Genomic DNA, 27,931 nt, shown 5'->3' with positions numbered 1-27,931 from the left:
TATCTATGAAGTGCCTTTCAAATATTGGCAGTGGAGGAAATGTACATGTAGTGATTATAATGATGATTGTATTTACATAAATAATGTTCTCAATCCATTTCAGAGTCACAGAGAGCATGCAGCACTGGACACAAGGTGAGAATGAGCAGTGGACAAGGTGTCAGTCATTCAGTCAGTCCACGGGAAATGAAAAAATGAACAAGAACAAAACCCGAAAAAAGAGTTTAACTTCAAAATAACTAAATAAAAACTACAAATGCAGCTGTAAAGGTGAGCCATATTAGGGTGACTGCACATTAGCTGTATTTGTTGTCTATTGAGGAAGTCTGATTATTAGCACTTTGATATATGAGTTTTCAAAGCAACATGAGGTAACTAACAGATAAGAGGCCAGATAGTTGAGACCTGAATTGCAGATGCATCAGTTACTAAAACCCCAAAATTACTGCATGTATCTATGGGAGTAGTCTCAAAAATAATGATAGCATATGCCAAACATGGAGAAACAACATCAGCAAAGAGAGAATGTGGTTGCAAGTCAGAGCTCACCAAGACAGATCAACGGACATTCAACAATCACTTCAATAGACAAGTTACTATTATACCGCAAAACATCACCTCAAAATTAAACCAGCACTGCACATCATGAGCCTCCCAAAGCTGGCATTTATGGTAGTGCTACCATCTGGAAATTGTTAGTATCTAAAGTCAATGCACAATGAAATATAACCTCATGTAAGAAACAGGAAACCTGTACCATTGAATAACAGAAAATATAATTTAGTCTGATGAGTCAATTTTCACACTTTTCCCTTCATCGGGACATGTTCACATTTTTATAAAACCAACAAGTAATGCCTGTTCCCAACTGTAAAATATAGTGGGGAATCTTCAATGGTAAGAGCAGCCATCTATTGAGTGCCATTGAACACAATAAGTGCTCTGCATTATCATTAGACTTCTAAGAATGCTGAGGTCTGTGGCGTCAATTAATTGATTAACTAAACTTCTCTTTCTAGAATTTTACTTTAAAAAAAAAGGTTAGAAATAATTTTACGAATGTCACGTACAGAGGACCAGATTTTTTAAGAAGAGTCCTGTATATAATGATCAAGTACACTATCAATAAGCATATCAGAGACTTATTTGAAAAAATCCTGATAGATAGATAGATAGATAGATAGATAGATAGATAGATAGATAGATAGATAGATAGATAGATGGAAGTTCTTTAAATAAATAAATGAACATATTATGCTCTGGACATGCACAGAATGACTTCAAAGCAAGAAAATTAAAAAGAAAACCTCTGACTTGGCAGTCCCAGATCACAGTGAAGCATTATGCAGGCGTATTGCTGTTGGTATATAGGAGCCCCAGTAGCTGAGACTGGGAAAGGACACACATGGAAAGTTTTAGTTGAGAAATAAATCTACGGAGTTCAGGTAAACCTAAATTCCTATAAGTGACGGAATTTCATTTTCTAAAAAGAGCATGCTGAGGTGCAACAGGATTTGTTTTGTGTTTAAAACTTTGACAAAAGCCCCGTAAGTTCTGCTGAAAGTTTTCAGTAGGCATTTCATTGACTGAACTGGGTTAAGAAGATGGTCAGTAGTAGAAAATACAGCTTTTGGGATTCCTGCATGATCGGTTATAATTTTAGAAAATAGGAATGTCCCTCAAGATGGACAACTTTGTTATACTGAGATATACATGCCTTTAATATTTCATAGGGTACTGTTAATTCAGTTTTTCTCCATTTACATTCAGCCTTATGACATTTTCTCTTGAGATCCAACATTCTATGAGTATTTTAGTGGTGGAAGATTTCTTAACAATATTCTTCAGGGGCTGCTGTGTCAGCTGCAGCTCTACAGACAGAGCTTTTTTAACAATGTTTTGAACACGCACCCCAGGAAAGCATGACACAAAAGTCTTCCAGCTAGAAAATCCTAGTGACATTTCAAAGGTTAGAAAAAAAACAGCAGCAGGCTAACAGCCTCTTCTATTTAGTCTCCAGCCAAGAGAGCAAAGCCCACTGATGACACTTGCGGCTTGGCCCTGAAGCTCCTCAGGGCTACTTAAACAACCGTCTTGCTGGAAGTCAAGGATCACTTGCGAACCTGACACCAGCAAGCAAGGGGCTCTCTGAGAAGAGTCATATTTATGAAGCTTAAAGAAGAGAGGCACCAGAGGACAAAAATCTCTTGCACTTTTCATTAACAACATTTTTGTTTGTTCTTTACCACCTTCAATGGAATAAATAAGGTGTTTTAAACCTTGTTATATCTCTCATGTCTTTTCCTTCATTACACAGGACAACATTCCTACACTCACCTAAAGGATTATTAGGAACAGCTGTTCAATTTCTCATTAATGCAATTATCTAATCAACCAATCACATGGCAGTTGCTTCAATGCATTTAGGGGTGTGGTCCTGGTCAAGACAATCTCCTGAACTCCAAACTGAATGTCAGAATGGGAAAGAAAGGTGATTTAAGCAATTTTGAGCGTGGCATGGTTGTTGGTGCCAGACGGGCTGGTCTGAGTATTTCACAATCTGCTCAGTTACTGGGATTTTCACGCACAACCATTTCTAGGGTTTACAAAGAATGGTGTGAAAAGGGAAAAACATCCAGTATGCGGCAGTCCTGTAGGCGAAAATGCCTTGTTGATGCTAGAGGTCAGAGGAGAATGGGCCGACTGATTCAAGCTGATAGAAGAGCAACTTTGACTGAAATAACCACTCGTTACAACCGAGGTATGCAGCAAAGCATTTGTGAAGCCACAACACGCACAACCTTGAGGCGGATGGGCTACAACAGCAGAAGACCCCACCGAGTACCACTCATCTCCACTACAAATAGGAAAAAGAGGCTACAATTTGCACGAGCTCACCAAAATTGGACAGTTGAAGACTGGAAAAATGCTGCCTGGTCTGATGAGTCTCGATTTCTGTTGAGACATTAAAATGGTAGAGTCAGAATTTGGCGTAAACAGAATGAGAACATGGATCCATCATGCCTTGTTACCACTGTGTAGGCTGGTGGTGGTGGTGGTGTAATGGTGTGGGGGATGTTTTCTTGGCACACTTTAGGCCCCTTAGTGCCAATTGGGCATCGTTTAAATGCCACGGGCTACCTGAGCATTGTTTCTGACCATGTCCATCCCTTCATGACCACCATGTACCCTTCCTCTGATGGCTACTTCCAGCAGGATAATGCACCATGTCACAAAGCTCGAATCATTTCAAATTGGTTTCTTGAACATGACAATGAGTTCACTGTACTAAAATGGCCCCACAGTCACCAGATCTCAACCCAATAGAGCATCTTTGGGATGTGGTGGAACGGGAGCTTCATGCCCTGGATGTGCATCCCACAAATCTCCATCAACTGCAAGATGCTATCCTATCAATATGGGCCAACATTTCTAAAGAATGCTTTCAGCACCTTGTTGAATCAATGCCACGTAGAATTAAGGCAGTTCTGAAGGCGAAAGGGGGTCAAATACCGTATTAGTATGGTGTTCCTAATAATCCTTTAGGTGAGTGTATATGTAACACATTAGTCTTATTAATGACTTACTGTATTGCTAATTAATGTTAAGATTTTATTGTAGAATATAATGAAGTCATAAAAACACAATTCTGTGTGCTGTGTATAAAGTTGTGCATACTAGGTTCACTTTTACAACATAAACCACAGTAGCACTGTCTAAGTATTAATGAAGCTACAACACAGCATAGTTAGTTTATAATGTGATGACTACAGCATGTATCCATTTCCTCGCTCATTAAGGACTGACCCACTGGTGAAAAGGATGTATGAACGTTAATGTGTTGCTGTTTTGGAATTGTGTCAGTTCTTATGTACAGTAATAGCTTCTGTGAGAAGTTTCAGGGTAAGATAGGTATCTAAGCCATATGTTTCAAGGTAATGTAGTTATATTCATTAACTATGGCACCAGAGAGTTACAATGTGTTGTACGTATATTGATTAGCACATGTAAGCATGGATTCTGTATACTTGATACAGTTGACCCCTGTGAAAAGAAATCACCCTCGGACACACAAAAAGATTTGGGGCAGCCACTCATATATTGTACCCAGCTGCAAAAGTTAATTGAAATAGCACAGATGTGCTCAGGACGAGTTCTCAACATGAACCGATGAGTAGTGGAAGAGATGGCGGCTTAAAAGGCCATCAAAGTAAGTGATGTCATCTATGTCGGAACCGAAAGTGAGATCACTCTTGGGGCCGAAACTGGAAGTGACATCTTTCTTGGGGGCCGGAACCAGAAGTGATATCTTACTGGGAGTTTGGAACCGGAAGTGACATCACTCTTGGGGCCGGGGCCAGAAGTGACATTGGTCTGCAGAGAAAATAGAGAACGGTTTAGTGCACTCCGTCCCCTGGCGTGGCATAGAATTACCTTCTTTCGGTCCACTCAGCTTCCTCCTACTCGCACGTGTGTGACACCCCATAAACCTATTCACATTGCTAAACTAGTTCATGAGTGGTTGCTTGAACATCAGGATCAACTTAAATGTCTTCCACGGCCACCCCATCGCCCTGTCTAAACCTTTAAGAGAGGTTGCGGTGTGTTGAATGCAAAGGAAAATTCCACATCCTTCATCCCTCAAAGAAGTACAGGCTTTTGTACTTGAAAAGAGCAGTGTTCACCTACACACAGTTTCAGGACTTTACGACAGCATTTCTGAAGGACTGAAGCTGCACCAAAGGCATGTTAGAGTTTTTCTCAATCGCTCTGATGCAGTTCTCATATCAGGAACATCATTCTCCTTACTTTAAATAGTTCTCAAATCAACTAGTTATGCATTTCCACCCCCATATTAGCATTTCTCATTGTGTTTGTACACATTGCTGTTGCTTCTACACAGACATTTTATCACTGTGTTGATGCATTTCTCATCTGACAACTCATCAAAACAGTTTGTACTTTTGTCAGTCAGAACTACAGATCTTTCACTCTCCTTAATACTGTCCAGCATTGCATTCATGTTTTCAATCAAATCACTTTATGCTTTTGTCAAACTAAGAGGCTTTGCCCCCGCTCGCTTCGCTCGCAAAAAATCTCTCTTCCAAAAAGTCTCATCTCCAAAACGTCATGCCACAGTGAAGGATTTTTTTTATATAATAGAGAGACATGTATGAAAGAGCAAGGCCAATTACACACTGTCAATGTTAGTAGTAAATTGCCCTTCAATTGAAAGCAAAGAAAGTCTAAGAAATGTAATGTTCAGATCTGATTGTGACCACAAGATGGCAGGAAGGAGTAAAACTTAAAAAAAAATCTAAGCTGCCTGACAACTTTTGCAAATGTGAAGTTTCAGCAAACAAGATCACAGGGAGTGCTGTGGCACAGTTGGCAGTATACGGTGCCAACACAGGTGACAAGCTCCAACAGAGGCAAAGGTTGCATGTGTGACTGTCTCTTAGCATCGTATTTGGACATTGCAGGGATGCAGAGCACTGAGTAATTATCTCACAATGAGAATTGCATGTGATTATTGAGAAGACATTTGCTGGAAGATTTCTTGACAGTAGAGACAAAGTTGTTTTCTTCCATAAATTTACCAAGTCATTGTTAGTCTTTCATTTGCACAAAAATATGTTTAATTTTGTATTTACAAAAACAGACATCTGAAAATGCCGCAATTCACCTTAATTGGCCAGTGTTTTCACACATTGTAATTTCACCCTCAAGAAAATCAGAAAGCATTTTAATTTAAACAAACTGCATGCAAGGCAATAAATAATAATGAATACTGCCTGTTATGATCTTTGTAAATACATTGTTACTTGCATTTTTCCTTCATTTTGATCCCTGATGTATGAACAGTAGAATCATACACAGTAATTAAATTTACAGATTCCAGTACACTAAAGTTTTAGTAAGCCACCTCAAGAAGCAGCAGAAGACCATATTGTATTTCTGCCAGCAAGAAGCAAAGATGATCATTTAAAGTGTCAAGTTATGTAACATGACCTGGCATAACTCCAGAAAGTATGAAAGTAAAACACAGGCATTTCCTCTCAGCCTTACGTGTCACACTCAAAGCAGAACTGAGCTGAGACTTAGAGAGTCTTCGGTGGGAGGACACTGATGATAATGGCTTTCAAAAGGCACAAATGCCTGTCTACAAAGATCTGGAGGCCTCAGGGGGTGCATTACCTTTGATTATTGCCAATACCTGGATACCCAGGCCTGCTTTTTTTTTTTTTCATTTTGTTTTCAGACTTGGCGCCCATATGAAAAATAAGATAATAAAAAGAATAATAATTTGGTGGCTACTGAGTAGAGCCACATTCAGTTTAAATAGGATACCTATAGACGGAAATACATCTTAGCCTCATGTCAGCCTTTCTTGTTTCTTCACCCTCTATGGTGTATATTTGAAAGTAATACATACAGTGTAACTCTCAAACAATGTTTATGTTTTCCAGATGTGAACAATACACAGAGTGATTATTTTCATCCATTCATTTTTTCCATTACTAACCAGCTTATTCCAATGCAGGGGCCATAAGAAGCCACAGTCGATCCAGCAACACTGAGCATAAGGCATAAACCTGGCCAGCCCAGCACAATTCATACTCACCCACACTCACACTGATTGTCCACTGATTCAGTTCAGATAAGCCTGATAAATTAAAATGTACGTCATTGGAAGGTGGAATAAGACACTGGAGTGAATATGTAAAAATGCAATCTGCACAGAAGGTGTGACCAGAGAGGAATTCATTCACATTCTGATCACTGGAAGTGTGAGGCAGGAGCACTGACTGCTTTACCATCATCCCGTCCTCTGTTGCGTGAGTGAGTACAAGTATTTTCTTAGTTAAATGTCATCTGCTGAACTTGTTACAGTCTTGATGGATCAGTTATACTGATATTTCTACTGCAAAGATCATTGCTCATTTCCACCATTAGCAAATATGATTAGTTGTTATGAGCTCTTTACAATATCTATATTATTCATTTTAAAAGAGACGATTCCTAAGCTTTTAATAATTGCACAAACATATCCTAGTAATAGAATTCACGCTGGTGCCATTTATATTCTTCACAGTTGCCAGTTCATTTTCATTTTCAGGACTAATAAAACAAGCCCTCAACGTCTGAAATGAAATGCTTTTGAAATCCCACCAGTTAGGACTTTTGAAATTTGTGATCCTCTAAACGCTGTCTCAACCCTCCCACAGAGCTAATGCAGACATTAATTTTGAAGCCAACTTCATCCAATTTAGGGTCATTGGCACCCTCAACCTATCCTGGCAGCATTGGGCACAAGGCAGGAAACAGTCCTCAGCAGGATTTTATGCCAACACAGATGACCCACACAGGCCAATTTCAAGTCTCCACTTAAGTAACCTGTATGTGTATGGGAGACAAACCCAGACAGAGGTGGGAGAATGTGTAGACTCCATACAGTAGTCTTCCAGCTGAATGGGGGGGGCAGAGGTGAGTCTTCAGTTCAAAAGCTTGATCCCTTGTGAACAAGTCTTCTTGTGTGCACTGCTCTGCTTTTCCAGAAAAATTCATTTAACTTTGTTTCTTGGTGCAGAAAGAATTGTCTGCAACTTGACATCAGCAAAACCAAGCAACTGGATATTGACTTTTGTCACACCATCGATCCTCTATGTCTGGTCATTATTCAGGGAGTGGATGTAGGGATGGTTCACTTCTACAGGTACTTGGGGGTCCACATTAATGACAAGTTGGACTGGTCACGTAACACAGAGGAACTATAGAAGAAAGGACAGGGCAGGTTCATTTTCCTTAGGAGACTGCGTTCCTTTAACGGTGGTAGTGACATCCTTCACATCTTCTAAAACTCTGTGATGGCCAGTCGGATTTTTACGCTGTGGTGCACTGGGATGGTAAGGCTTAGTTATGGAACACACTCTGGACCCCCTGGAGGTCGTAGCAAAGAAGAGGATTAAAACAAAACGGAGTGCTGATATGAACAATGCTAAACATTCTCTCTCTGACACACTATCACTGAGGACTTTCAGCCAATGAATCATTCAACACGAGTGTGTCCAGAAATGCTACTGGGGCTCCTTTACACCAACAGCAATATGCCTGCAAAATTCTTCCTTTAAGTCATTCTGGTGTGTGTTCAGACCATTTGGACCAACTTTATTTTAGGGAAAAAAAATACCTTTGTTTTGCCTGTTGTGCACATACGACTAGATCACTTAAATTGCGGATTATGTAACATGAGTGTACTGAGTTTTTTTCATGGATGTGTTTTTTTTACTGTTTGTGGTGGTCCAGAGCTGCTCTCGCATAGACATCCATTCTTTCAGAAAGTTTCTTATCTCCATTGTGCATGAAAACATAGGAAACTCGGCATACTATAGGAGATTATTCAGTTCATCAGGCTCGTTTGTTTAATTAATAGCTATGTTGCCTCAATGTCTCATCCAGACACTTCTTAAACATTGCTAAGGGTTTAGCTTCAACTTCATGTCGTTTATGCCACTTTCCCACAACTCTTTGCATAAAGAATTGCTTCCTGACTTCAGTCTTACATGCACTTCCTCATAATTTTCACAGCTATCCTTCAGTATGTGATTCGCTGTTATTAAGCTGAAAGAATTCTGCTGGGCTTACTTTATCAATGCAGTCCCCTCTGCTTGAGACTAAACAGGTTTAATTCTCCGAGTCTGTCAGAGTAGGATATGTCCTTAAAGTTCTGGGATGCACTTAGTTGTTCTCCTCAGTACAAGTGTTGCCATGCCTTTTTTGTAGTGTGGAGACCAGAATTGCACACAATATTTCAGATGGGGCCTCACTAGTGCATTTTATAGTCGGTGGTAACATCCTTTGATTTGTATTTAACAGTCTTTACAATATAAACTAACATTTCATTTGACTTGCAACATTGAACTTTTCTATGCTAAGATGGTTTTGCCAAGTGTTCACCCAGTTCTGAAGCTTGTCCAAATCTTCTTGAATTATTTTTCCTTCCTCCTCAGTGTCTGCCAATCTTTCAATTGTAATGATATCTGCAAATTTCACAAATTTACCAACTATACTGGAATCAATGCCATTAACATAAATCAGAAAAGGTAACAGCCCCAGAGCAGACTCCTGAGTGAAGTTCTCTGTCCTGGATGCAAAGCTAAAAACCTGGAAGATCTCTGGCTTTTGCACGTCATACAGGCCCCGTTCCATTAATGGGTCTTGATTCCTCTCGATTTCCAAGGGGGAATCTGTTCAACATCATTCATACTTACCAACCTCTCAGTTCTTTAACTGCTGCTAAATAGCAAAACTTTCAATGCATCCTCCTTTGTCACCTTTTATGGCCTTCTGTGTTCTCCTTTGGCAACTCAGGTGTCTGGCAACCATACCCCTGAGGGACTACACTGATGACATCAATCCACATGGAGCATTCTCCTCTTATCTGTACTCTTTGTCTTCTGCTGGTTAACCAACATGAGATCCAGTTTTATAGGTTTATCTGATGCCAACCGCTCCTAGTTTTAGAATTAATCTTCAATGTGGGACTCTATCAAAGGCTTTTTGAAAAACTAAGCACGTCATAAGTTTTGCTTTTGTCAACTATTGAAGTCACCTGTTCAAAAAAAAATGTAAATGGTTAGGCAAGATCTTCCTCTAGTAAACCCATTCTGGCTGCTCTTTTTAGTGTAGTATTTTCATATACGTCGGTACTTTCCTAATGTATTTCTTATTATAGTTTCCATGCATGGCACGGAAGTAACATGAGATTACATTACCTTTTTCACAAATCACATGGGGTAAGTAACAAATATAGTAAGAGATGTCTCTTTTGAGTGGAATTGGATTTTAAATTTGTTTGGTGTATATTGCAGTATTTCTGTATTGTTTTATCAGTGCCATTTATAGCATTATGTCATTTTTTAGTATCAGCCATTCTGCATTCTAACATTCTAACTTGCACTTTTACTTTATACTACTAAACAGCAGTGAAATAAGTTGTCAACAGTAAAACACATTCTGTAATTATCATTGTTTTAATAATCACCAAATTACAAATTGTTATTTAACATAGACAAGGAAAAAAAAAAAAACTAAACCAAACAAACATGAAGCCTGTATTTGCACTCTTCTGGATGGACAGGTATGCCCAGATTCCTATGCCATCTTTTTGATTGACAGGAGCTCATGACTGTAGAGTAAAGAAGATTTCGTTTCTATTAAAATGTTTCTAAGATGTGTCGTGTGTTTATTACCCAGTTCCCAAACCTGTAAACTTCCTGTGCCTTCTCTGTTGCTCTTCACATCTCTGGGGACGTGTGTCTAGAATTCTGCTTTGTGCCCATTAAATAAGGGTTTTCTAATGCTATGCCTTGTTTGTCACCATAAACTGTACATTTTAAAGCACAAACATTTTGCTTGTGTCTGGCAGAAGGAGCATAAGGTAATGGAGTGCAGGCAGGATGTAAGACCACAAATGCTGGCTGCTGAAGTTCAGAAGGGTTGCGTCTTCCTCCTTGGGGAGCACAAAGTTGTTTTTGTGTTCTGTACTGTCGCTTTCAGGAGTTACAGTGCTGAGACAGATGAGAGTGACACTTGGCACCTTCAAACATCCTCCATTCAACTGTTGAACTGTTTTCTTTTATGTGCAGTTGCTGAAGGCCAAAGCTTTTGCTGTTCATTCAGAAGGTGTTTATGAGATTTCAGTACAATTCTCCGTCTATTCCATCAAATCCCTTTTAGTACATTTTCTTTCTGTGGCTTCTACTTTCTTGCAGGGTTGGCTTCATTGTTGGGTGAGTGTTGTTTTCAATAATGGATGCTGGGCTTGCAGAGGTTCTCAAAGTATCAATTGGAGGTGGAAATGTATTATTTAAATAGCATATAAGAGACCAAACATGTTCATTAAATGTTTAATATTTTTAATTAAGAAATTTATGTGGTTGATATTCTCTGCAAGTGTATCCCTCTTTTATCTTCTCTTGTGTTTTTATTTTTTTTTTCGATACAGTGCTTAATTGGCAGATCACCACACAGTGATCTATCTTAAACACTTTGGGGTCCATCCTGCAGGGAGACACAAAAATCTCCTACGAAGGCGAGAAGCAGGGAAGCCTTCAGTACCACAACCTGAATGGTAAGTTTTAACAAAACACAGCCCTTTATTGGCATGGTATGCCACAGTTCCTGCATGGCCTGCTTCTGGGCTATGGTCGGCAGTGTTGCTTAACTTGGGATTTTTGCAAGAGCAAGTCATGGCCTTTTTCTCCAGGTCACCATCACTGCTAGGGCTATTGCCATACCTCTCCATAAGAAACTGGTAAACCTGAAAACAAGACGGTTGTGAGTGCAGCATTTCAATCCTGTGAATGAGCATCAGTTTTGTAAGATTCATAGATTTTATCACCAAGTTACTGAATTGGTTTGGCCCATTTTTAAATGATAGTGCCTTTTGGATTTACAGTTTGAATCTTTACATAGGAATGGCAGAGACAGGTCAGCCCACCACACCACCCTTAGGGAGAAGACACCCCATTATCTACTTCATGGTCCTATGGGTTTTCTTTCCTCTCTTAACTTAAGGATGTGCAAACCAACTATGGAAAAAGGAGACTGGCGTCTGGTCAGTGTGGCATCACTTACTGTAATTCTTACATTAATAGGTCTTGTGTGGCTTAATTGTGTGACTTCCAGAGAATTGGTGTTATAAAAGGTAGCACATGAAACAATAGCCAAGAGCATAATAAGGAGCTCTGGATTGGCTTCGGCAGCCGAAAAACTACGCAGGTGGACGCTAGCATAAGTGTTGCACTTGGTTAGTTTTGTTACACTAACCATGGGCTTGCTGGAGAGACAAAAATGCTGTACTGATTGGAACAGACTATTTCAGTTGTGGAGCTCTACGTTCACACAGGCTCATCCAAGCTGACACTTTGACAAGTTGATTTGTGGAGCGATATTCTGTTATGACTGGTAATTGGTGAAAAAGTGGCAGACTGCTGGTTCTGTGAGCACTGCATCAAAACCAAGGAAGCCTTCCATTCCAAACCTTTGGAAAGAAGTCCTCACAAGTTGAAGTGGCAATTATCATAACAGTGTGTATTGAACTTTGCATTACTTCTGGTAGAGCCCTTTTCAATACAGCGTTTAAAATGGTTAGCAACATCTCCATTATGATATAATGTGTGTGGCAAGCGGCTGGGGGCGGTAACCAGCTGGGACGCCCAGAAGGACCGAAGGAGGGAGTACGCCTCCTCCGATCCACGAGGGCCGCCATGGTGGCTATGGGGACCATGGAAAGGGAGCATGGAAGCTCAACCCTATAGGGGCCCATGGTCACCGTCTGGGGGCGCCCAGATGGCTGAAGAGCCCTGGTCCTCAGCACTTCCGCCACACCCGGAAGTGCTGGGGGATGAAGACCAGGCACACCTGGAGTGCTTCTGGGTGCACAGCTGGCACTTCCACCACACCAGGGAGTGCCGGCAGAAGCTCATTGGGAGGCACCTAGGGCACGTCCGGGTGAGGATAAAAGGGGCCACCTCCCTCCTTTCGATGGCTGGAGTCGGGTGGAAGAGGACGGAGTTCGGAGGAGAGGAGTGGAGGCGGTCAGTAAGAGAGAGAGAAAGGCATTGTGAGAGGCCTGGACTGTGGGAGATTAGTACGGGAGTGCACTGTAATAATGTACAATAAACGTGTGTTGGTGCTTGAACCATCAGTGTCCACCTGTCTGCGTCCGGTCCAGGCTCCACACGTGTTATTATAAAATTCTTAATGACTTTGACATTAAAATGGAGCTACTTTGTCAGCCCTACATACTTGATGAAGATTATACTGTTGAAACATTGTGTCCTTAACCTTATTTCTTCTCAGTGTGAAAATATTGCAGCCCTGTGTTAAAATCATTTAGCTTCATTTTTGCCCTCATCAAACAATACTCAATACCCCAGAATGACAAAGTAAATGCAGGATTTGAGGAAATGATACTTGAAATTTGGCTCAGGTACATCCTGTTCTATTTATCATTGTTCAGATGTGCCTATAACTTTTTTATAGTCAAGCCATGGGGCTGAAGGAGTTGCCTGCAGGGCTCAGAAACAGGATTTTTTGAGGCACAGATATGGGAAAGGCTAAAAAAAAATGTTTAACAACACAGAAGGTTCCCAAGAGCATTAACTGGAATAAATCTGAAACAACACTGAGTCTTCTTCGAGCTGGGAATGCAGCCAAACTGAGCAATTGGAGGAGAATATCTTTAGTAAGTAAGGTGACCATGAACCCAATGGTCATTCAGGCTGCGATCCAGAGAACCTGAGTGCAGATAGGAGAAACTTCCAGAATAACAACTACCACTGCGACACTCCACTAACATGAGCTTTACGGCAAAGTGGCCAGACAACACGTGAAAGCCCCGCTTGGAGTTTGCAAAAAGGCACCTAAAGAACTCTCAGACTATCAGAAACAAGACTATCTGGTCTGATGAAATCAAGATTGAACTGTTTGGCTCATCATCTGCACAATGCTGTTCCAGTGATGAAGCATGGTGGTGGAAATGCTTCTCAGCAGCAGGGCCTGGGAGACTAGACAGGGTTGTGGGAAAGCTGAATGGAGCAAAATACAGAACATCTCTGGAGAGACATGAAAAAAGCTGTCCACTGATGCCATCTATGCAACCTGACTGAGCATGTGTAGAACTGCAGAGAAGAAATGCAGAAATTGTGGAATAATCATTTTAGGGTAGTATAGCTTTCATCTTAGAGAAACAGCATATAGGGTTAGTAAGTGTCAGAAACCTTTGCAGGCATGTCAGGAAAACAGATAAAGGTCAAATAAACAACAAAATGGTTAAAGATGACTAAGAAATCCGCAGATGTCCTATAATACAACCAGAATGGACAGCTGGTAAATGTACAGAAATGTCAAGGTTGGTGGCTCAACTCATATTTAAGAAGACTAAGAAGTGCTTCAATGAAGTACTAAATAAATGGTCTGAATATTTGTATCAATGTGATATTTCCATTTTTTTTTTTTTAGTTTTAATAAATTAGCAAAAAATTCTAAAATCTTGGTTTCTCTTTTTCATTCTGGGGTATTAAGTGTTGTTTGATAAAGGAAAAATGAATCGAAACACTTTTAGCATAAGGCTGTTGCATAATAAAATGTGTAAAAAGTGCAGGGGCCTGAATGCTTTCTGATGATACATAGGTCTAAGTGAAGTTACTGTATATACCAATGTGTGGAGTCCATCAACTGAATCAGAGCCTTCATCAATGGACTGCAAAATCTATTGTTTCAGACACTTCTGAACTAATAATGTACTGTAAGCTTATCATCCATCACTTGACAGGACTTAAAATGCAGCAAATACATGTAAGCCTCAAAAGTTAGCCGATCTTTACCTCTTTGTCAGGACCCTTCCCGAAATCCTCCAGCTGCTTCAGAAAGCCAACATTGGGCTTGATGGTGGCTCGAATGGTGCTGATGTGACAGAGTGCCTCCTGCCACTTCACGCCATGCACCACCATCAGATAGCTAGCGATGACCGTGGCACTGCGGGAGTTGCCTTGTAAGCTAAGAGGTCAGAAACACAAAGTGAGGTGAGCCATGTTTAGCAGGTTTATTTGTGAGATAAATTCAGAGAGGAATGACTTGAACTCCTTGCTTTACTTAACTCCACTAGTGCTTCATTCTTAACAGTTTCAAAATGGTTTAGTATTTAACATTAACTATAGATACTGTCAGGTTAATGACCTCCTGACAACTGAAAACCTCCTGAAATTATGATTCACCAGTATCTTCTACTTGTTTGGCTTTATATTTTACATTTCACTTTCTGTTCTTAATACACTTCACTACCTCCTTACATTTTGTTTATTTGTGTAACCATAAAGGAATCTCTTTGAGTTATCATTTGTCTTTGTATCAATACAGTTTTCTTCCTGGTATTTCTACTTTTGTTTTTAACATTGCCTCTCCTTTTTTGATAAGCCTTTTGTTATCACTTGTATTATTTATTTTATACATGTTGTAGTAATCACACTGTTATATCAGCTCATTCCCAGTATCCAGTGGTTTGTCAAATATATAATTTATTTAAGACAAATAACCGAAGGCAAATGTTGGGAACTCTACCAGCGTGGTGAAGAAGGAGGGTCATACAAAAATGTAAGGGCTAATATATGAAAGACAGAAATTTAAATTTAATACAGAAACACGAAAGAGCAACTAAATTTATCAAACAAAAATTAATATCACAGCTTCTTAAATATCATCCCTTAAATATTGAATATTCAAACTCAACAGGTCAAAGCATTTTTTTGCAGTGAGTATGCCGTGCTCACCAGTGGCCTTGTTTGCCCCATGAGACTTTGCTGGGCAGTACCCCAATGCAAGAAGAAAAAGCCCCATCCTGCTTGACATTGGTGCATGATATGGCTGTGTCTAACGTCACTCAGTTCCCCAAGGAGAAACGTCACTCTTCTACTGTGTTTCTACCCTCTATTCTCACCTGCCTGAGTTTAGGATAATAAATAAGTAAACTTGCAGTAATTTCATTTGAGGGGTGGTACATTGGCTGACCATGATGAGAATAGTGAGCATACCGCCACCAGATATACAGTACAACAATGATCAGTGCGCCATGGCTGTTGCAACACCGCATGGCTAATTATGCAGGCAGATTATCTATGTGCTCAGCTAGGAACCCAAACAAAACTCAAAGGAGCCTCACTCCATCTGCAAATACAAGACCTGCTATTAAATAATAAAAACAAGAGAGTTATTACTATTAACAATGCATTTCTTTCTTCCTTTTGAAAGTATTTACACAAATAAATCAGAAACTAAACTGACATTCTTGCTGGGAAAGGAACTCCATCAAACAGTGGAAGGAGCCAGTTCGATGCCACTGCTTAGTGGCACACCCAATGTGTGCACCAAGAGGAGAACTCTGTGAGTGCACTGATCTAGAATATATACTGTATACAGGGTGGTCCAGATCTAATTATGCAGATCCAGATCGTCTGGATGACTTTGATTTATGTGAGGATGATTCCAGTTCGGTGTGAAGACAATTCTTCATGTCGTCAGTTCGCACACTTCTCGATGGTCCGGGATTTTTCGGGGGATTTTCTATGTAATAAACTTAATAAGTTATAGCGTAATGAAAATTGCATAATTAGATCTGGACCACCTTATACTTATGGGTACTCCGTATATTCCTTCCCTTTGCGCCTTTTGTTGTCTGAGGCGTGGTGGAGCAGTGGTTAGCACCGCTTCATCACAGTTTAGATCACATATCAGTCTAGCATTGTTGGAAGACTTTTCCCTAGCACTCGGGGACACTTTAAAGACCAGTTCAGTTGCTCCACTTTGACTTCCATGCATTTTGCAAGTTCAGGGAAGTTCATGAATGTTTCTGTGATTTGCCTGATCTTACTGCAACATTCACTCATCACTAGTGGCCAGTGCCAAACGATGTGAAAAACATCCATGGTGAAAAGAAACAAAATTCTCACATAATTTGTGTCACATAATCAACATATCCAATATCCATTTATAGGATCAAAAAGTGAAAAATGTGTGCATTTTGTACTGACATATTATTAACATTGAATGTAAACAGGAAAGAGGTCATTCCCCTAATGCTGTGCCTTAGAATTGAAGTGCTGTCTCTCTCCCCTTCATTCATTGGTGAAGTAACATGTCTTTCATTCAAATGCACAGCATTGTGGGAATGACATCTTCCCTATAAGTGACGCCTTTCCAGGAAGAAACTGTTAGTAGTATTTTAGCAAAAAATATTGAACAGTTTGACCATACAAATGGATATGTGGATTACGTGAGTTTTTTTTTTTCTGTTTTTACCATGGACGTTTTCACATCATTTGGCAATGTCCAGCACTGGCTACCTGTCAACCCTGTTGAGTTTGAATATTTAATATTTCATTTCTGCATGAACACCGTGAGATTAAAATATTTTTTCGGCCATCACTGCAATCTACATAGGGTAAGTAACGTTTTAAAAAAATCTCATTTTTGGGAAGAACCTTCCTTTAATTTGGTCAATTTCAATGAAAATGGCTTTTATTTAAATAATGCAAACAAGTTGGAATATTTCTGTTGCCCCATCCTGGGCTAGTTCCAGTCTTGTGTTCGATGCCCTGTCTCCTTTTAAGTGGAAGATATCTGCTAATTACAATATGGCAAACTTTATGATATTAATAATAAACTATAGATGTAGAAAGATCAAAGAGAGACAAAGCTAAACTAATCATTTTTATTTATTTGTTCACTTGTTTCTTTGTTTGTTTCATGCCACACTGCCTTGTAGATCAACGGTAGGGAGTTATTAAAGAGGAAATAACACAGGACTATCCACAAGATGGCGCCAGAGAGTCAAACTCTTCAGCCCTGTTTGGGTGAAGGCAAATCGTTCTGGATGTATGAAGAATGTGCAGAATGTGATCCTATCAAAATAAGTTAGTAATTATATATATTCTCAGACTTGGAAATGCATAATAATACAATATTTGAATACATTTATGATTTACTTTATTTGATTAGCTTTCATTTTAAATGATTTTTGTATATCACATAAGGTATCCGTACCAATGACAAACCATAGATATTGTATCAAAATTATTCCATATCAGTTCATATCTATTAGGAATATCTTTTATATATTTTCTGGCTCAAGCATCGTGCAGTTAAAAACAAAGCAGAACCAATAAAAGATAATCCTGCAAATGACACTGCATGGAAATGAGCATGTCACTTGACCTGCCTGTGCTCCAGTTGGAAAATCAAAAAAGAAATGTAAGCAAATGTATCATAAATGTTCTAAGTCACCTTGGACAAAAGGCATCAACCAAATAAATACATGGAAATGGAATAAATTTCCATGTCACTTTGAAAGGTCACTTTGTAGGGTGACCTCCTGCTTGGGGTTTGAGGTTCACAAAGCCCTTAGAGAGCCATGTGTTTGTGGCTTAACAAAGTTATTGGGGAGGACAGCCAATCAGGTGCTCTCTAATACACCAATGCAAAGAGGCTGACGTGCAGGAACACTTGTGGCCACTAGATGGCGTTCTGTCAAAATGACACCAGAAACTGATGACATCATCCAGAACCCCTGAAGTGCTTATATTAGGGTAGCCAGAAGAAGTTCGGGGCAGCATATGAAAGGGTCTTAATTCCTCTGTTCCTGTGAGTTTAAAATGGAGGAGAAGCAGTTGGTGATAAGGGCTCGGCAGGCCACGGTTTTGTTGTACTTTGCTGTTCCACTATATTGTTTCTTCAAGTTTTGTTAATAAGGTCTTTTTTATGATTTTGGACTGCTGTGTTGGTGTCTTTGGGTCAGGGGCAGCTGAACAGTCCCCCTACAATTAAAGTGCCCAGGGGTGGCGGGAGGTGAGTTTGGGAGTGCTTTATGGGTGAGATGATGGATGAGTCACTGCAAGAGATACATACTGTATAAATTCATGGCCTTTACAGTTTCTTTCATTCTCTTTCCCTCGCATTTATTTATTCATTTAATACATTATCTATTTTTGGCATATTTTTGCTTCCTTGGTATTATCTGAGTCAGAGAGATCACTTAAAGAGTGCCCTTTCTTGTCGTTATAGTAACTATATAAATAATAAAAAAGGTTGAGAAGCACTGTACTTTTAGTTTCTGAGATTTTATAAAGTCATATCTTTATAGTTGACGACTGCCACTTTGTGAAGACGATTAAACAATTGTCTCTTTCAGTGACAAACACGTTGTAAGGACATTTTTGGTGATGATGTAAAGGGCACTGCTGTCTTGCATCTAGATTTGTTTATATTTTTTGCTTTGATTGGTGGTGCTGTAACTTATGCCAAAACACAAAATTAAATATATATATATATCTTGTCACACACGTGCACAAGGGAGGCAGCTAAAGGGCTTGAGTAAGGGCAACTCCCAGTCAGTCAGTCCTGGGGTGTGGCAGAGTGCACTGATTCTTATTCTCGCTTTCCTGCAGACCATCCACGGGAGATTCCACCTGGCCCTGTTGACATCACTTCCGGGTCCGAGCCTATGAAGGAACACCTTGTCGGCTCCAGCCCCTTTAATGTCACGCCCGGGTTCAAATCTATGGCTGAAGACCTTCATGAGCCCAACCCATCTGACTTCACTGCCCGTCTTCCCCTTTAAGAGCCTCCATCTTTCCCTTATTCCCTCAGTTCTGTTTTAGACTCGGCTTTGTGCACATCAGTGCTGTATAAGATATTCACGATTTTGCAGCCAGGAAACTAATTATACAGGTGGCTGACCCAAAACTTGCTATGGCTCTGTACATGTTTAACAATTATATTAATAAATCAATATACAGTATATACAAAGATGCACATTTAACTTACATTTTTATGACATATTTCATTTTTTTTGTTTCAATAAGTACTTATTATAACTTTTTTTTATTAATTAGCTTCCTAAAAAAGGGAAAATTACCTCATATTAAAAAGCCGGGGCAATGCAAGACAAAATGCTAAAAATGCCAAAAACTCCTTAATGTCTAATGAGCGAATGACCTACATGCTTGAGCATCATTTCAAAGCTGAGAAATGAGTCAGACACACAGGATTTCGTCACATAGTTACCCTTGTAAACCAAGTCGCACACACCCCAAACAGAGTTTTGCAGCTGCAACCTTTAGAAATGTTCAAAAGCAACATTGCTTGGAGGGAAACAGACGGCCGCTTTGAATGTGAAGAATAAGAGAGGTAACGTACCAGTGTACCAGGCAGCTCCCGCCATTCAGCCGGCAGTAGTGAATAAAAGTGATGCATTCCTGGAAGTGCTTCATCCTGAAAAAGAGTGTTTTCGATAGCTGTGACTGGTGGTAACTGGGGTGGTGGGAGTTTTGTGAAAACGGCTTAAACTACAGCAGCTTCATTGGAGCTTTAGAGCATTAGGTGATCACCATGTGAAGGTACATTCTGTGAATGGTGCTATAAGCAATCAAATACTTGGGAGTGGATGATTAGGCAGCATCTGCTTTATTATTTTTTATTGTTATCTAATACAGTTTACTCACACATTCTCATTTGGCATATCTCTTAATGGAATGCACAAGTATATCACGTCCTAAAAAACAAAGAAAACAAGAAGAAGGTTAGAAGAACATTTATGTCATTGCTTATTTCTGTTCTTTAACAGTTCAGGTGAAGCTTCCTAACTCAGTACTCCAAGAACTGTCTATCACAGTAAAATGGTCCAGGGTTTCATGGCACAATGAAGTTCTCCTCATCTCCCAACTCCTGCACTGGCTCTTCTTCTCTCCATGAAACTCAAGTCTCCTAAGCTCCCAAGTGAGTCACCTTCTCCTCCTCCTCTGTGCGCGCCTCACCTGCTATCTCAGACGGTGAGACTCAGAGGTCCAGCAGTAAACAGGAGCACAATTCAGGCTAAGCTATACACTTCGCAACTGATCACACATGAGTTCCCCGCTCAGATGAAAGACACCCTTACCTGAAGCACAGGTTGAGCAGTTTGGTGAAGTGACAAGATATGGCTGATTTTGTTGTTTTTGAGCTGCTCCCAGTCCTTTGCATCTAAAAGATGAAGCGATAACAATGTAACCATGCAAAATGGATGGAGGAGCACCAAAGGTGTTGGTTGCAGCCATCCTGTTGTATAACATAACATAACATAACAAGCAAATATAAAAGCTCCAAATAAAAGTCTCGCCCATGCACTGACACCATGGAAAGCTCTCATTTCAACCATTAACTACAGTACTCAAGTGCCAAGTCATACTGTTGCATTTGACATTAGATGTTTATGCAAGTGCCAATGCAGGAGCCAAGGTCAACTGCTGGCATGTCACAAATGTTCATTTAAATTGTTTATTTCAGTTTCATACCTGCCTTTTAATACAACATGGAAGGAATTACAATATTAGCATGTTCCTTAAGTCCTGCACACAAACAGACCAGATGTCATTCTTTCCGACTAGAAAGTCTTACATTGTGGCCCAGATGTGACTTTTCGCATTAAAGGGTACAATAGTCTCTTTTATTTAATGTTTACATGTTAGGTTTTACATTTTAATAAGAGTAACACTCTCAAATGCCACTTTGGAGGCACTGCCCTGTCCCCACCCTTTGCCACATGTGCCAGGACTCAGAAGACTCACTTGCAGGGTGGGGATTTTCAATGTGCGACACATTTTTTCCTTTTGATTTTTCATAGATTGAGTGCGGTCAGCTGTCAATGTGAGCTACTCCCTGACAGGAAAGTTGCTAATGTGGATTTATAGCCAGTCTGTCTACAGACACAAAGAACTATATAGGAGAGACATGAAAGGTACTGTGTTACTGTATTGATAGATAGATAGATAGATAGATAGATAGATAGATAGATAGATAGATAGATAGATAGATAGATAGATAGATAGATAGATAGATAGATAGATAGATAGATAGATAGTGTGGAACGGGCCCCGGACACAGACAGGCAGACATGTTTAAATGCACCACCACACATTTATTTACACTACTATTTACAATTATAAGTGCACACAATACCCCCAAGACTCGCCAAAGTCCAGGCCTCACACTCAATGCCTTTAGTCTTCAGGCCACCTCCACTCCTCTCCACCAAGCTCTGTCCTTCTTCTCACCCAACTCCAGCCATTGTATGAAGGGAGGCAGCCCCTTTTATAATCACTCGGACGTGCTCCATGTGTTTCCCGGCAATCTTCCACTGACACGCCCCAATGTGGCAGAAGTGCCGGCTGCATCCCCGGAAGCACTCCGGGTGTCCCTGCTCCTCTTCACCCCAGCACTTCAGGGTGTGGCGGAAGTGCTAAGGTCCAGGGCTCCAAAGGCATCGGGGTACCCCCTTGGCAGACCCCAAAGCAACCATGGCGGTCGCCCCCTCATGGTCTGGAGGAGGCGCAAATCCTCCTCCGGTCCTCCCAGCCGCGTGCCACAATAGATAGATAGATAGATAGATAGATAGATAGATAGATAGATAGATAGATAGATAGATAGATAGATAGATAGATAGATAGATAGATAGATAGATAGATAGATATGTTAGGCACTGCATATGATAGATGCTTTATTGATCCCAATGGGAGGCTGCGGTTTGAAAAGCCTACAATATAAACTGCTGTCAGATATACAGTACAGGTTTAAACGTCTAAATAACAAATACATGTTTATAATACCTCTTTGTAAGATTGTAACTTGGGTGTAGTGGCAGTTAGAGGGGATTTATGTGTCCTAATGATCCTTACAACTCTGCTGGTTGGATATATGTGCTTCAGATAGCATTACTCAGACTGGTCTCTATTGGTCATGGAATTTTAATGAAGGACACCATGTTAAAACACAAAGTTGCTGATAAGTCTTCCCAGCACTAAGGTGTACCTTATTGTGAAAGATCAGTGATTGACTTTATAATGTAGCTGTTTCATCTGATTTAAATCCAGTAATCTGGAGAGTCAGATAACATTTGGTGAGTTATCAAGTTATTGATCATCGCATGGTGTTGAGTCATTTCAGATGAGCCGAGTGCCTGTTAGACAGACCTCAAAGACCAATTCAAGTAGCAAGGTCCTCCTGGAATCAATTAGTTGGACTCCAACAAGAGTGTTTCCAGTCTTCTATCTCTGCAACTTGCAGGTAATGTTGTCCTCTAGGCCTCATCAAACTTTGATCTTCAGGGCACAATGGAACAATTCACAGCAGAGAAGTTTTATGGTCATGAGGATTATTACAACCTGCAGATCTGAGGTGATGGCCCATTTTAGAGGTGATGCTGTTTAATAAGGTGGGGGCCAAGTGACAGAGAGAGAGCTCAGGTGACGTCACAAGGAAGCGCTCCACTTTTTCAGTGCTAACAGAAGCCCCTTCAGGAACAGCAAGCTGAATTTAGCTCACACTGTAACAGATTGCATCCAAACGCCTTTGTAATTCTGATGTTCCAGGTTCATGGCTGACTGCCCCCCGTTACCCCAGTGTAAAATATGCAGCCTGGGATGGATTGTGGTGTGGTTCAACAACAAAAGACTCGGGACAATCGTCAGGATTTGTACTCTGCGTGAGCAGCATGTAGAGGCAGTGCTGCGCAGTAAGATGGGGGCTGTGTGAGAGAGAGGCAGCTAAGTTGGCATGACCAGAAACTTCTCCACTTGCCTGCACAGGCAGTGAGGGGAGTTCTCCCTTTAGCTCACACTGCAAGGGACTACTTTGGAAGGTTTTTGTAATCCAGATATCATGGATTACGTTGGATCATTTGATGGGTTCACAGCTGATCACAGTTACTGTACTGCAAAATGTTTGACCTGGGATGGTTTGTGGTGTGAATATTTTCTGCATTTAAAGGATGAATGATTGCCCCAAGTGGAAAAGGTAGAGTACCTCACTTAATCACAAGTGGTAGTAAAGTTAACTATGAGAATGTGACAGTTCGGGTTAGCTCCACTCTTCATCTTCCATTCGGAAGCCTCTTGAACCCGGATCATCAATAATCATAACTGAGATGAGTTGGGCAAATGAGGACACATACATCCAGACAAGGGGTAGGTGGAAAAGGGAATCAAGGATTGTATCCATCAATATAAAATGACATGCCAAAGTGCTGTGCCATCTTCAATAAATAAATAATGCATAAAAAGACTGAATGTGGAGGTTAAAATTGAGTCAAATGAATAATCCATAAAAATTAGGTTAAAATCCCATGCAGGAAGCTGTCTTTTAAACGTCCTGAACTATGGTGCATCTCTTTAAAACTGATGTCTACCCGGCTTACCCTATTCAGGTCTCGCAGCACAGAGAAACATCAACCAACAGGCACGGGCAACCTTTAATCCTTCCTGTGTCCCAACCACCAATCCCATGGCATTCCAATGGGTGCTGCTGAGCCTTATACCTTTCCACTCCCGCTACCATTCCCCTGCTTTGCCCAGAGTACATTGGTTGCACCTGCTCCCAGGCTGCTCAGCAGGATCAACCCTCAGCCCCCTCCTGAGCACTGGCCACACGCTTCATCCCCGGAGTTCCATTCCCTCCAGTTGCATCGGATCTCACTTGCTCCTGCACTTCTCTCCATCTAACCTCCACTCTCTTTTTGTCTCTCGAACCTTTTCTCTATTCCCCCTCTGCCGTGCAGGCTCCTTTTTATCTATAATCTCTCATTGGGTGTAGGTGCAACAAGCCACTACCGTCAAGGCACAACTGAGGCTCCCGACTGACCCACGTGCCTTTACTCAGGTATGCTGCGTGATCAGCCAAGTACCTCAATTAACCACGGAGCAAAGCGTACCTGCACACAACCGCATTCGATTGTTTATTTAAAAACTCAGCCGACGCCACTGACCACTTATCATGGAGAATGACCAACAGACAGTGCAGTGGCCACAGTTACACAGGGTGGCCCACGACAAAGTGGCCCGCCTCCACCGAGATGACTCCCGTCTTGCCTGCCGCCTGATAGGTTGCTGTGGTCGTGTCGTCTGCCTTGTTTCCTTGCTGTCTGACCCCTGAAAACCACTTTTGTGGTGGCAGTGCACTTGTTACTTCCAGCAAGATGGTGCAACTTGCCATACTTCTCGCATATCTATTGCTATTATTCAGGAGCATTTCCCTGACGAAAGGATTATTAGCAAGGGTTTATGGTCCCCACAATCACCTGACTTCACAACGTGTGACTATTTCTTGTGGGGTCATTTAAAGGGATGTGTGTATGAGACAGATCCGCGGATTGTAAATGAACTGAAGTTGAACATAGAAAATGCGATACAGAGAATCGATCCCATGATGTTGTAAAGAGTGTACATTAACATGCTGAAATGGGCACAGAGATGTATGGATGCACAGCACAGCATCTTCTGTAAATGTAAGTACCAAATTTGATCGTTTTTTCTCTTCACCACATAATTCAGTCATCTCGGTGGAGGTGGGACACTTTTTCGTGAGCCACCCTGGTAGAAGTATACCGATCTGTATTGATGAAGCAGGAGCTTAGCTCATTAGAAAATAGATGCTAATTTCCTGGTGAATCTATTTATATTCTCATTCTCTCTTACATGTATGGTTACAAATTCTAGTTAGCGAATATTAGAATGAGCTTGCAAGTGGCTACAATGAGTCTCTTGCAAAGATGGATCTCTGAGTAGACCTGCTAGTTCCCAAGATCAACAGAAGATAACTGTGGTGGTTTGATGGCCTCCAATGTATTTGGCTCACTTGGAGAAAACTAAGGATCAGACCCAAGACATGTTGAAGGGATCAGATATCTCAGGTATCCTGAGAGAGTCTGGTATTTCCTATGATGCTCTGGGAATAGAATGGCCTGGTCAGCCCCACAACCCTTATCAAGAAACACAGGGGAATAAAAGGTGGCCGTGTTTGTAATTTATTTAAACTTCATTAAATGGAAGAGAAATATAATCTAACCAGAGAATGTATTGTAAAGTCTGAGCCAAGCTGGTAAAAACAATAAATAAATCAAACAGCTTCTCAGAGCATCCTCATAGAATTTATATTACATTTTATTAATTATGCATTCCCTGAATAAACACACTGATGAAGCAGAGTAGAGGCCACTTTGGAACTGGTCAAGATGTCACCTGTAGTCATGGCAAAGATGAATGTTGGAATTCCACCTGTGTATCTTAGATTGACGTATTTATATCGACTATGCCATATTCTGTACCTGCAACAGGGGAATGAGAGTCAGAATGTTTAACTGCAGGTCATGATGGTGGCAAGTTACCCTAAGATGTTGATCTGCTTAGCCACTTAGCCACAGACACAATGGAGGAACAGCATCTGGCTACTAGACTGGATCAGGCTGCTCTTTTTCACGTGTCCATATCTTTCTAGTTGAAAACGACCCTAAACATTCTGATCGTGTTCAGACATTTTCTTTGCCAAGGTGCGCTTAAGGTGTGAAGAAAGATTTTACTAAACATCTGTCTTGATTTTACTGATTATATACAAACATCCTTCCCGGCTGGCACTGTGACAAAGTAGTAAGTGCTGCTTCCTCAAACCTTTACAGTCCTGGGTTCAATTCCTGTCATGTTGGTTGCCAAGAAGGAGTTTGCATTTTCTCTTTGTGTCCTTGTGTGTTTTTCTATGTACACTAAGTTCCTCAAACATCCTAAAGATGTGGACGTAAGATTCAGTGTTTAGTCTAAAATGAGTGTGCACACTGACTCCCGGAACGCTATCCTCAAGCCCAGTACTTCCTAGGTAATCCCCGTCATTCTCACGGCCCTATCGATGAGTTAAAGTGGACAATTTTAATGAAAGGAATTCTTTTCACTTACCTAGGCAGCTTCCGAGGTAAAGTCCAGGCATGATCTGGTGGAGTAAAAAACAAAATAAATAAGTGGAAAAGAGTCTTATAGGATTTCTACACCTATTTGGAAAACATCAAAGAGTGCGCAACAAGAGTAAACCGAGCCCAACGATCCTTTTAGGAAAGGCCAATCATCATAGCAAAATGTCTTTGGATGGTGAAAGGAAACCCAAGTCCCTAAAGAAAACCCACCAGAAAATAAACAGAATTCACAGCAAGGCACCATAATCAGGACTTAAAGCAACATCCAACCCTCATGCTGTACCACCACACTGCCTTACAAAGAAGGCAATGCTTCATGGCAGAGTGGCTTCAACCCAACTTAACTTCATCCTGATGGTGGCGGTTTTTGGGTGAGCCTGAGGATATGCAGGGGTGTTCACATGCTGACCACTCACTAGGCACAACTATTTCTGCCTTTCACTCTGTTTTCAGTCTGTCTCCTTTTATTCTCATCATCATCATCATCATCATCATCACCCAAGCCATGTATCACCTAGGTCAAAGAACACCCCCTTCCCCACCACCATATTCCTAGCACATATGCTTTTTCTGGCCTACTTTTCCATTAGCAGCCCTGCTCCACCCATCCTCATGCTTCTGTCACTAAAGCATCTTGGAGCTGCAGCAGAACCTGAAGAACTGGCCGCAGTGTCACCATAAAGCAGGAAGCTGTCACATTTTCCTTTTAGGGTTCAGTACAAGTCTGCCTGCTTGTTGCAGAGTGACTACTCATGTAGTATTGATTTGATGTATGGACAGAAATGGTGCTGCATACACTGCCTCATGAGTTTCACAAAGATGACAAGATGGCATCTTATGTACTGTGGACCCTGGGGATGGCATCACTGTAACCTACTGCAGTAAACTGCATTCTTCAGGTTGTGGCAACCACCTTAAAGGGCACCAGCTACCAGACTGAGCATTTCACAAGCCACACGTGGGGCGCTCTCTGTACCCTACTGTATTGCAACATGGAAAATGGAATCCTCCAGAAACAGATAATGTCCCTTCTAATGTTGTGTTTATTACTTTTCATGCCTGCCTAAGAATAAAAAATGATGCAGTAAATCTTGCCATTCGACATCAACTTACCTGAAACACAAGACTTGGCAGAGCAAGTCCAAAATTTGTCCCAATTCTTATTTTCACTTTGGAGTATTTTAATTTTGTTAGAAACAGCAGGATAAGGCCAGATTTTGAGGAAACTGAGGTTTAGGAGACATAGCAAAATGGATATCAAGTAAAGAAATTATTTTTCCACAGCCATGTCATCCATCACAGCTCTACAGACTTCACCCAAAGCGATGGCACAAAAACAAAGAAAACCAAAGACAGCTGAAGCCAGTCAAAGAGGCAAACATATCCTACAGCAAGGTGAGAGGTGTAGCATTACCTGACTCATCCCCTGGCCCATCGTCAAAGAGTGCCTCTGCTTCCCTCTTCTGTCACATCCACTTTCAGCTAAGCAGCTCAAAACAGAATGGACCTAAAGAAATGACCAGAGGGGCCGAGCTCTCTGAATCCCAACTGCATTACAGCTGTGCTGAAACCCTTAGTGAGGAAATGTGTACCAAAGTATTCAGTTTG

The 27,931-nt window shown here is 40.9% G+C and overlaps 1 protein-coding gene and 2 long non-coding RNA genes across 6 annotated transcripts in view; 2 read left to right on the top strand and 1 right to left on the bottom strand.

Annotated features, from left to right (window-relative positions):
• Positions 1 to 229, top strand: part of LOC120515077 — a 32,476-nt gene extending 32,247 nt beyond the window's left edge. Inside the window, exon 4 of the long non-coding RNA XR_005630580.1 lies at positions 104 to 229. This is a non-coding gene — a long non-coding RNA (uncharacterized LOC120515077). The remainder of the gene's footprint in view (positions 1 to 103) is intronic.
• Positions 229 to 19,344, top strand: LOC120515076. 2 transcript variants are annotated; one of them, XR_005630577.1, is made up of 4 exons: positions 229 to 270; positions 11,009 to 11,134; positions 17,327 to 17,474; positions 19,005 to 19,344. It is a non-coding gene; the product is annotated as an uncharacterized LOC120515076 (long non-coding RNA). The 2 variants fall into 2 exon arrangements; XR_005630578.1 differs by lacking the exon at positions 229 to 270 and adding an exon at positions 6,770 to 6,843.
• On the bottom strand, positions 8,122 to 27,931 carry LOC120515074 (dual specificity protein phosphatase 15-like). Of its 3 annotated transcripts, none has more exons than XM_039735798.1 (7): positions 27,738 to 27,931; positions 26,310 to 26,343; positions 20,495 to 20,577; positions 20,061 to 20,110; positions 19,756 to 19,830; positions 14,394 to 14,565; positions 8,122 to 9,613 (listed from the first exon to the last, which is right to left on the bottom strand). In XM_039735798.1, the coding sequence occupies exons 1-7, from the start codon at positions 27,756 to 27,758 to the stop codon at positions 9,551 to 9,553; spliced, it is 498 nt and encodes a 165-aa protein (XP_039591732.1). In that variant the 5' UTR covers positions 27,759 to 27,931; the 3' UTR covers positions 8,122 to 9,550. The 3 variants fall into 3 exon arrangements, with proteins under 3 accessions (XP_039591732.1, XP_039591733.1, XP_039591731.1); XM_039735799.1 differs by lacking the exon at positions 8,122 to 9,613 and adding an exon at positions 10,016 to 10,189 and having other exon boundaries at positions 27,738 to 27,929; XM_039735797.1 differs by lacking the exon at positions 8,122 to 9,613 and adding an exon at positions 10,016 to 11,323 and having other exon boundaries at positions 27,738 to 27,928.

The sequence above is a fragment of the Polypterus senegalus genome, chromosome 14 (assembly GCF_016835505.1).
Source record: "Polypterus senegalus isolate Bchr_013 chromosome 14, ASM1683550v1, whole genome shotgun sequence".
Taxonomy (NCBI): Eukaryota; Metazoa; Chordata; class Cladistia; order Polypteriformes; family Polypteridae; genus Polypterus; species Polypterus senegalus.
The sequence above is the reverse complement of the archived record's forward strand: the minus strand, read 5'-3'. Positions and strand labels throughout refer to the sequence as shown.

Excerpts from the sequence above, each read along its gene's own strand:
- LOC120515074 (XM_039735797.1), bottom strand. The coding sequence starts at position 27,758 with ATGGGCCAGGGGATGAGTCAG. Across the intron at positions 20,111-20,494 it reads CTGCTCAACCTGTGCTTCAG|GACGTGATATACTTGTGCAT; the intron begins GTAAGGGTGTCT and ends TTTGTTTTTTAG. Across the intron at positions 19,831-20,060 it reads GATATGCCAAATGAGAATGT|GATGAAGCACTTCCAGGAAT; the intron begins GTGAGTAAACTG and ends ACTCTTTTTCAG.